Raw genomic sequence first — 9,450 nt, 5'->3', positions numbered from 1 at the left:
TAAAACTTCCAGTAGCGAAGGAAATGAGTAAGAAGACAAGGTTATTAACAGAAATTTATACTTAGCAGTATGTCTGTTCAAGTGAAAATATAACCACATTTCTATTTTGCCTACAAATTTCCCCATTTGGGGAACGGAGAAAAAGTGCTTTATATTACTAAAATAGTATTTATGCCCACAACTTCTAAGTCCCTCTTTGCCAGAAAAACTGCAAGGGCTGTTACAAAGGAAAGCACTAATGTCAGTTGCATTTTACAGATGGAAAACTAAGGTACAGAAAGATCTAACTTACTAAAGCCAGGAATAAAACCAGAAATTCCAAGTCTTTGAAGATCCAGAGCAGCGCAGAATTCAACAGGCATTGTGCCTGTCTGTCTGAACACTAACACCCACAGACTGACACGATCATGCCAGTACTTTACAAACAACTACAGTCTCCCACCCTGGAGCCTCTTCTGACCAGAACTTGGACTGTTTCATTTTTGCTACAGTCATCAATTCTCAAATAAAAAGAGGCAAAAAAAAAAAAAAAGGAGCCAGAGATGGAGGTAACTGGCTGACCAGATTAACAAACAAAACAAAACAAAAAAACCAGAACACAAAAAAAAAAGGAGCCAGAGATGGAGGTAACAAACAAAACAAAAAAAAACCCAGAACACAACAAAAAAAAAAAGAGCGATGCCACTTATCTTTCTCTTTGAACCAAGCAGTGATTGGCAATTGACTGAAGGTTACAGTTGTGACCTGCTAGATCTCCTGTGGTCTATATGGAAACAATTTGGGGTTTATGTCCAATTGCAGAGATATCCACACCACAAAGCCTGCATGTTTCCTAGAACAGGTGCAATCCAGAACCAAGGCTCATTGCGGGGACGATGGTGTTACTCTACAGGTACAGTAATTTGTATGTACTCACTCACATAGCCAATTCAGCACTTCGATGGGGAAATGCCACGTACATTTGCGCTCTGCTTATGAACAGGCATTTCTTAGTTGTTAAATATGCATTAAAAAATACAGATTAGTTAACAAATATGCACTTCATATTTGCACAGCCAGACAGCTGGGGGAAGCAAAGGTCAATGAGCAACCATGTTAATATTCTAGTCAGGATGACTGCTCAGCCCAGCTGTTTTAGATACCACTCTGCATAAAGAGAAGATCCTGATGTTTCTGAAGTGCAAAAGATAAAGTGACTGAGAAGTCCGCGTTAATAAAATAACAACGCAATACAGACATACTAAAGTTAGGTTGAAACTACAAAAAAAAAAAAGCCACCTGAGAAGCAGGAAACATGTCTTTTCGAGCTCCTTGGAGCTATGGTTAGATTTTTGCCTGTACCAGAACTAGCTTAGAGCTAGGTGTGCAGCATCTCTATTACACTCCTACCTGCAGTGCTTATGTGCCCTCTAAGAGAAATGATATTTTCAGACCTTGCAAAATAGAGAAATGTAATGTTTTTAAATGGTATTTGGTAAGTATTATTTGAAAATTTAGTTGCTTACCTGTTTTTCCTGTTGCATCTACTCATTTTGGAGTCTTTCTGCCACTTAAATGTAATAAAGCAGCCCTGACAGCCTGGCTCACTGGCAAGTAATTAATAGACTACCTTGAAAACATTCATCATCCTCGCACATATTTTGTGATGCGGGAAAGCTTATTTTTATCACTTAAGAGCTAGACAGACACAGCCTTACCATCAATACTTTCAGTAAACCCCAGAACTTTTCTAAATGCCTTACAGGAACCACAACAACTACTACAAATATTAGTATTGAGCAACTGTGTTGCCAGTTACTGCAAATATTGATGTTAAGCATTCCTACAGTCTATTTATCTGAATAAAGCAATTTACCAGTTCTTAAATTTAGTGGTGTATGGAATTTATCTTCTCTTCTCTTTGTATAGTATATTAAGTAGCTGCTACATTTTACTCACAATTCATTTATCACAGAAAAAACCTTCTACTTGAACAGAACTGACAGGGCAAAGGCGGTCTGATGTAAGCCAGAACAGGTCACTTTTAGGTAAGTGGGCCAGAACCGCTAGGAGCAGTGCTTTAAAATGAACCATCAGTAAATTATGTTTCAATAAATTTGCATACTGTAATTGCACTTGCTGGAATCACAAATGGAAGATCAATCCTGTGTCAGCTCTGTACATTTGAGAATCACTAGTGTTGACGTTCAGCAACATGAATGGATTCTGTACGTGACATATTACAAACGTATATAAAAAATAAATGCAGTATGAAGTACAGGTACCACAATCATAAACTGTAAAAGACTGTATCAGTGAATGATGGTGGGACTCCACTGGTTTCTACAGAATTGCTGAACGGCTGAATTTAACCTAGTGAATTTAACTTCACTGTACTCACTAGGAAGAGACCCAGCCAAGCTCTTTGGAACAGTAAATGGGACTGGACTTACTTATCTGGGGGACTGCGGCTGCACCCTCTGGAGAGCCAACCTTCCTTGCAGACAGTCTGTGCTCTGGTGAGGTGCTGGGGCCAGCTGCAAGGTCATGGGGTGGAGCAGTTAATAGCAAGTGTACTGGAGACCTTTCTCTGTACCTCTCCTCCTGAGAGACCTTCTTGGGGAAGGATGTATAACGAGGAGCTGCTGAGAAGATGGATGCACCTCCTAGGAGATATCCAAGCAAAGAGCAGTGAGCACACACCTGAAGAGAAACCCCCATACCAGCTTTGACGTTATCTCTGTAAGAGTTACAGGGTTGGGTTCCCTTCATTGCACTCTTTTGTCCTTTTCATTCCTTACTAGTAGCCAAGGTAGCAGGAGACTATAGCCTCTTTGCAAAACATGCTTGTTTCTGTTAAAGTGATTGTCATGTGAAGAACGGCCAGTAAACCTGCTAGGAGAAAGTAGGGCCTGCTTTTTTCTGCTGGCTACTTACTTCATGTTTACTTCCAAAACAGCCTGATGGGAATATCATAGCTGCTAACAACCCAAGACTCGCTGTCCTTACTGCTGACTTGGATCTCATTACTTAGGTATAAGAAGCAGAAAAAACAATGTTGCTTACACAGGTCTGCCATTTCCCTCCTTTCCAATAACTGATTGATAGGCTTTGAGTTCCTGGCAGAAAGAGAGTCATAAGGAAAAGAGACAAGATATGCATAGAAATATGCCACCAACAGATTATGTAACATATTTTCATATGTAAAAGGTTGCATGCAACTAATGAGGGGAAGATTTACTACAATTCTCCTCTTTTTCTTCCCGTAGTCTTGTTTCCTTGCTCCTAACACCCCTCCTGGGATGTCCTGAAAATAATTCGGGGGGGTTCTAACAAACTCCACTTGTTCAACTACTTCTCCAGACTTCTATGGAGCAAACGCTACTTGCAGCTATTTTGGAAGCTAGGAAAAATCCCTGGATGTTGCAGTAGGTTTGCTAGAAGGCTGACAGTAACTACCCAGGAGATTTTCTTGCTATTTTAAAAGCTAGGAAAAGTCCCTGGATGTTGCAGTAGGTTTGCTAGAAGGCTGACAGTAACTACCCAGGAGATTTTCTTTAACACTCAGAAATATAAAAAGAGGACCCCTAGTAGTTACTCCTCAGGACAAACAGAGAAGTTCTAGCCTCTCTCTGAAGCACAGTGGCTTAAATACTAATAGAGAACAATTAAATATATCAGCATCTGCAGGCAATTTTCACAGAAAATTAACAGAATGGATAATCTATGGGCAAGAAAACAGAAGGCGGCTAAGACTAGCATCTTCAAACCCTCATGCTCAAAGCCGTATCCTTGTATTTCTATTTCGGTTACTAAATTCATGTCACCACATTTTAAAAGGTACTGACCACCCAGTACTTGAAAGGAAATCAATGGAATTTGCAATGACCTGATTCCTCTCAAAAGCACATCCATGTTTAGATACCTGAATACAGAATTCAAGAGCTTAAATTTACGCACCAAAAATCTGGCAATATTATCCATGCTAATTACACAGGACTATTGCTACTCATTAATGGAACTGCTGACTGCAGTTAGCAGTAATGGAACATATCCATTTTAGGTGTGCTGGTATCAGCCTCCATGGAGCTGGTTTGCAACAAGATAGAGATTTTGCAGTAAGTGCAATAGAGACTTTGTAATAGCACCTGCTAAGAGGTATTTGAGTAAATGACCTAAGAAAATATACTGTATTTGGACTATATTTTTTGTAATATTCTGTAATGTTCCAGTTTGCCATCGATATGGCACGTTCATCCTCAAACGTGGCCAGTGAAAACTTACCAAGCGATGTAAAGGGCAGGGTAACGTCTTGGGACTGAAGATCTGCAGTACGTAAGCATGAACGATCCCTGCAAGCAAAATGATGGCAAAACTTGCATTCTGGAAGTATTATGCTAAGTTTTGGTAATGCTACCTAGCCTCCACAGTGAGAATGTGAAGCTCTCATATACGTAATCTCCAGATCTGATACATGTAAATTAAAAGCAAACAATGTAAATAAGTTCCAGAGCTCTTCCTTAGAGGGATGAAAGCAACATCACAGCTTTGTTTTGTAATTCCCAGGAAGCTTTTAGCATTATGAGTAAAACAACACAAACAAGCTCAGGACTGATGCTGTATTAAAAAAGCCTTAGAAACTGATTCTCAAATGAGTGCTTTAAGCAGCAGGTTACTCAGCTAAGTGAAAGCACTTCTCACCGTCCGAAAGTATCCTTTTCCACGATGCTTTCAGTAGCAGAGTCTCTAGCTGCAGTCTGCCTGCATGGAAAAACATACTGCTGTCAAAATCTCAGCAAAAGCCGTGCCAGTAAGATTGCTACGTTTCACACTTTTAGAAGATACGCTTGTTTTTTAAGCAGAGTGCAATGGCAGCCATATTCTAATAGTGAAGAAAAGGCATCGTAAAATTGTTACACAAGTTCATGAAAAAAAGTCTATTAGAGCTGGAGTGAATTTAGACTACTGAAGTGATGCGTATCTTTGGGAGATAAAGGCCTATATTTGTTATGAATACCAGGTAGACATAAAGATGGAAAAAAGACAATAAACTTCTGCCTTAGACAACTAATGCCACTGCAATCTTCCTTCTGGTTACTCACACAACAGTGCTTCTATTTAGCTTCTTCAGACCAGCTTGCAGTTATTAGGTGCTTTTCGGCTCTTATTTCACCTAATAGCATCAGATGACTACCATAACATAAATATTTGCCTTTTCCAGGTTTGGACCTAGGTCTTTTCTCAGGCACTGTAAGTTCTTAGAGTACAGTGGTATTTGATGAGAGAATGGAAACGGATCATTGGTTAATTTCCAAAAAACAGCTAGACTCATTTTAAGTACGAGCATTGAGAGACGCTTGGAAGCGTTCCAGAGTAGTAAAATCTTGCTGAATTTAACGTTGACCTTTTGTAGGAATGCTCCATTTCCAGCAGCAGCTCTGCTATTCCATCTGTATTACACAACCCCCCCCCCACTAAGCATGCTTGAAGCATACGAAGTGCTATCTTTCTTTATCATACAAAACCTTCTTGCTCTATATCAGGCTTTTTGTGACAACCTCAGCTTTGGAACAGACCAAAAAAAAAAAAATCAAGTAAGATTTTACAGCAAATGGCACTTGTCGTCTGTCCCATCTTTTTCTACACAACCCCCCCCCACTAAGCATGCTTGAAGCATACGAAGTGCTATCTTTCTTTATCATACAAAACCTTCTTGCTCTATATCAGGCTTTTTGTGACAACCTCAGCTTTGGAACAGACCAAAAAAAAAAAAATCAAGTAAGATTTTACAGCAAATGGCACTTGCCATTTGGCATCTCATATTCTGATATGGTAACTTTGGATACAGCACAACTTTTAACTAAGGCACTGGGAACAAAAGAAAAAAAAAAATTGAGCTTCATCTCAGTTTTCATAGGAGACAACCAACAAAACCTTAGCTCTGCTTAAGCTACCTAGAAGCATCTTGTTCCAGCTTTCCATAGACCACTTGTTTATCTTTTGGTAAAGGTTCTCTATTTAATTAATAAAGTATCTATTTAAAAAGAAATTCATTAACTTCTATGGACTTCTTCAGCAATGTCCTGTGGATGTCATCACCACATTCTTCTTTACAGAAAATGCCAAGGTGATGAATGCCTTTTGGTAATCCTTCTCACTTCTTTAACACCAATTCTGTGGTACGTACAAACACGAGCTTTGAAGGACACAAGCCTGGTCAATGAATCTTATACATCACTACTTCACTGAGCTATCTCAGAATTTTGATCTACAAGGAACTTCTAGAACATAAACAATTATTTTCTTCCCAATTTTTAAATCAATTTTTACAACTCTCTCTTTATTTCTCAAAATATTGTCTGTATCGTCCTACTGTATTCACTCGATCGACATCTTTATCTGTGTTGTCCGTGACCTTTTCAGAAAGATGATTTCTCACCTCTTGCAAGGACCCGATCGTAGGCTGAAGACAGCAGCGCATCCTCTACTTGCACCATCTCTGTGTAGAAGGATGTAGAAAGACAACATCAGAACTAGCACTACCAACAGCACTGAGATAGTCATGGGCTTTGTATAACAGACAGCTTTGTGTATCAAGGGATGATTAGGTGTAGGATTCTCCCATCCTCATTTCACCTCTGCAAGAGAAAACTGCTGCAAGGGAGAAAAATTCCCATAAAATCCACGTGGTCTGAACCATAAAAGCTTACAACCATATGTAGAAAAGAACAGTTCCTCCCACTGCCACCATAAACAAAGAACATAGGCAATAATCACATAGTGCAGGCTGGCCAAGGACACTTGATTGTCATGCCTCCAAAGGACTCTATCTATGATAGGCAAAGTCAAGGTAGGAAGACGTAGTACATTTACTACTTGAAAAATCAGACAGACAGAACAACTTCTGTGCATGAATCCTTTTTCCAGTTGTGAAACAGAAGCTTCTATATTTAAACTGTCAAAAATTTGCATGTTGATAACAGGCAGATCTTTTGTTCAATAAAAATACCTGGGAAAAACAGAAAACCCCAGAATACATAGGGTATTGAGACTGATGTGATTTTGTTCCACCAGTATGTGTTATGGGAGAAGCGTCATGGTTTCAATAAATTTGATCCTAATAAAAGTCCATGAATTATATTTTCCTTCATGAAGTATGCTCATGTTCTGGCTTAGAAACATCAGAATTTGTGCTGTATTGATTTTTCAACTTCATGTACCACTGTCATTATCATCTGTTTGGTTAAAAAATAATTGCCTGCTTCAACAATGAGAGAAGGGATATTTACGTAAGGCAGAAAACAAAGAAAGGAGTTCTAAGTGAAAATAAAAGCAGGAATGCCAAAAAGCAAGCAATGAAGGCAAATCGTGTAGTCACCTTCTATTTCCCTACGACCTAAAGCACCTGAGGAACCTGGCAAACAACAGAAGCTTCGGAAGCTTTCAGATTATCTCAAGCTTACTCGTAAACCCACCTTTCTTGCAAAAAGGCATCCTATACTGCTCCTGAAGCACATGAATAGCCAGATCCTAGTTTTAGAAGGCAATACAAGTACACAGCACACAACAGAAATAACAATATATTGCTCTTACACTGTATTCCTCATGGTTGCTAAAGGTGATTTTCTCCCACCACTGCTGTCATCCTTGCCAAGAGCCACAGAGGGAATGTCATTGTCTGAGCTTGTTAATTCTTGAAGAATCCTCTTTAGATCCTGCAGTGGTTCTTCCTTCAAAATGCCTGGCTTGGAAGGCATCTGAAATAAAATCATTCAGTTACAGAGCATTTATAAAGGCACTCTCTTTTTCAATTCTTACCTATACTCATCCAAAGTCACATGTTTTTCCCCCTCTACTCTTGTCTTACCAGTTAGAAACAGGGTGGATTTTTTGTGATTTTAGTTAAGAAGTGTTGGAGGCTAGATCATGATAACTTGAAGAGTGTCAAAATACTCTCTGAATATGATTGCACTTCTATCTGAAAAGTTATCTGACAAAAATGTGTAAAGCAACTAAATATGCTTGAGGGAGAACATGGCTAACATCTGCGTTTTGAATAAATGTTGTAAAAAGGTTATGACTACTGTTTCAAGGTCAAAAACATTAAAATAAGCCTTTAATTGTGAAAGCTTCCTCCCCACCCAATACAACCATTACCCTTTTCAGTACTCAGAACCAAAAAAGGCTGTTTTCTCCTTTTTAACCTGTGATCCCAGGTATTACTGTACAGTACACAAACACAGGTCTGAAGACAGAAATACTAGTGTATCAGGGTGTTTTCTAGGCACTCATTTCTATAACAGTTGAGTTGTCTGCAAATATAAACCACTTAATTGTCACAGCCATACTCGGAGATGAAGTGCAATATTATTCTCATTTTACTGATCAGGACTTGAGGCAAAGGCCTGGTTCAAAGAATCCTTTCTTTCTGTGAAGAACTGGATTTTTCAGACTACTCAGCACTTCACACGTTCAAAGCACTGCTCCCACTGACTTACGCTTCATCTGGGGATGGAACTGGCTAGAAACATTTTGCTAACATGTTTTCATTGAAAAAAATGTCATTTCCAATGGGAACACACTAGTTTCAGGAACAAATCCTCAGCTTCATAATGGGTCAACGTGGTACCAAGTCAGACCAAATCCTTCCTTCCCACATTCCAACTAAGAAAGGAGGCTATCGACTGGGTAGGGACTCTGTCTCAAGTGTTGGAGCTGCTTTGTTTTGTGCAATTACTAATCGTGCAGGAACCTAGAAGGTTCAAGGAGACCTTGAATCAAGTTTTCCTACAACCTGTTAGGGTCCTCACCATGGTACTAAATTAAAAATCGGTCCTTTTTCCTTCTTTATCCTCAGAAGTATAAATTGATTAACTCAAAGAAAAGAGAATGGCAGTGCCTGATGCTGCAGGGATTTCACAGAATTAACTGTCCTTCGTTCCTTGATGTAAACGTTTGTCACCACATTAGAAAGTAACAGAAAATATTACTGAAAAATATCTGCACTAACTTGTAGTCTCCTACAAATTTTGAGGTAAAAATTTATGAAAAGACCTCTACCAATTTCTGTGAGAGATACATCAGGTCCCTTTTGGAGAATTACACAAAATCTATACAGAAAAAACCAAAAGATTTTTTTTTTCATGAGAGATTTGAGTTGATGTTTACTGTAATGAAAAATTAGAACAACACTAGCATCTAATTTAAATCTAAAAGTAGATGTACAAAAACAAAGGGAAGGAAGGAGAATGATGTGTCTTTTAGGATAAAACTGGTCAAAATCAGTGAAGGCCAGCTTGGAGAACGATTTAAGTATTAAAAGCTACTACAGGTCAATCAGATGATAAAATTTACCAGGAACTATGTACATGTCTATTTTCATTACCAAATATAAGCAATTTACAGCAAGTAAAGTACTAGGGGGGGAAAAAAAAAAAAAAGAAAACCAAACTGCTTACAGATCAGTACCTT

The 9,450-nt window shown here is 38.8% G+C and overlaps 1 protein-coding gene across 1 annotated transcript in view; it reads right to left on the bottom strand.

Annotated features, from left to right (window-relative positions):
- The window catches only part of CCDC158 (coiled-coil domain containing 158), a 35,466-nt gene that overhangs the window by 2,178 nt on the left and 23,838 nt on the right, over positions 1 to 9,450 (bottom strand). Inside the window, exons 18-23 of the mRNA XM_009288868.2 lie at positions 7,613 to 7,736; positions 6,419 to 6,478; positions 4,681 to 4,740; positions 4,264 to 4,331; positions 3,838 to 3,904; positions 2,433 to 2,645 (exon numbers count right to left, since the gene is read on the bottom strand). Of these exons, the coding sequence (XP_009287143.1) occupies positions 2,433 to 2,645; positions 3,838 to 3,904; positions 4,264 to 4,331; positions 4,681 to 4,740; positions 6,419 to 6,478; positions 7,613 to 7,736 (592 nt within the window). The remainder of the gene's footprint in view (positions 1 to 2,432; positions 2,646 to 3,837; positions 3,905 to 4,263; positions 4,332 to 4,680; positions 4,741 to 6,418; positions 6,479 to 7,612; positions 7,737 to 9,450) is intronic.

Source organism: Aptenodytes forsteri, unplaced genomic scaffold (genome assembly GCF_000699145.1).
Source record: "Aptenodytes forsteri isolate BGI_AS27 unplaced genomic scaffold, ASM69914v1 Scaffold221, whole genome shotgun sequence".
NCBI classification, from domain to species: Eukaryota; Metazoa; Chordata; class Aves; order Sphenisciformes; family Spheniscidae; genus Aptenodytes; species Aptenodytes forsteri.
The sequence above is the reverse complement of the archived record's forward strand: the minus strand, read 5'-3'. Positions and strand labels throughout refer to the sequence as shown.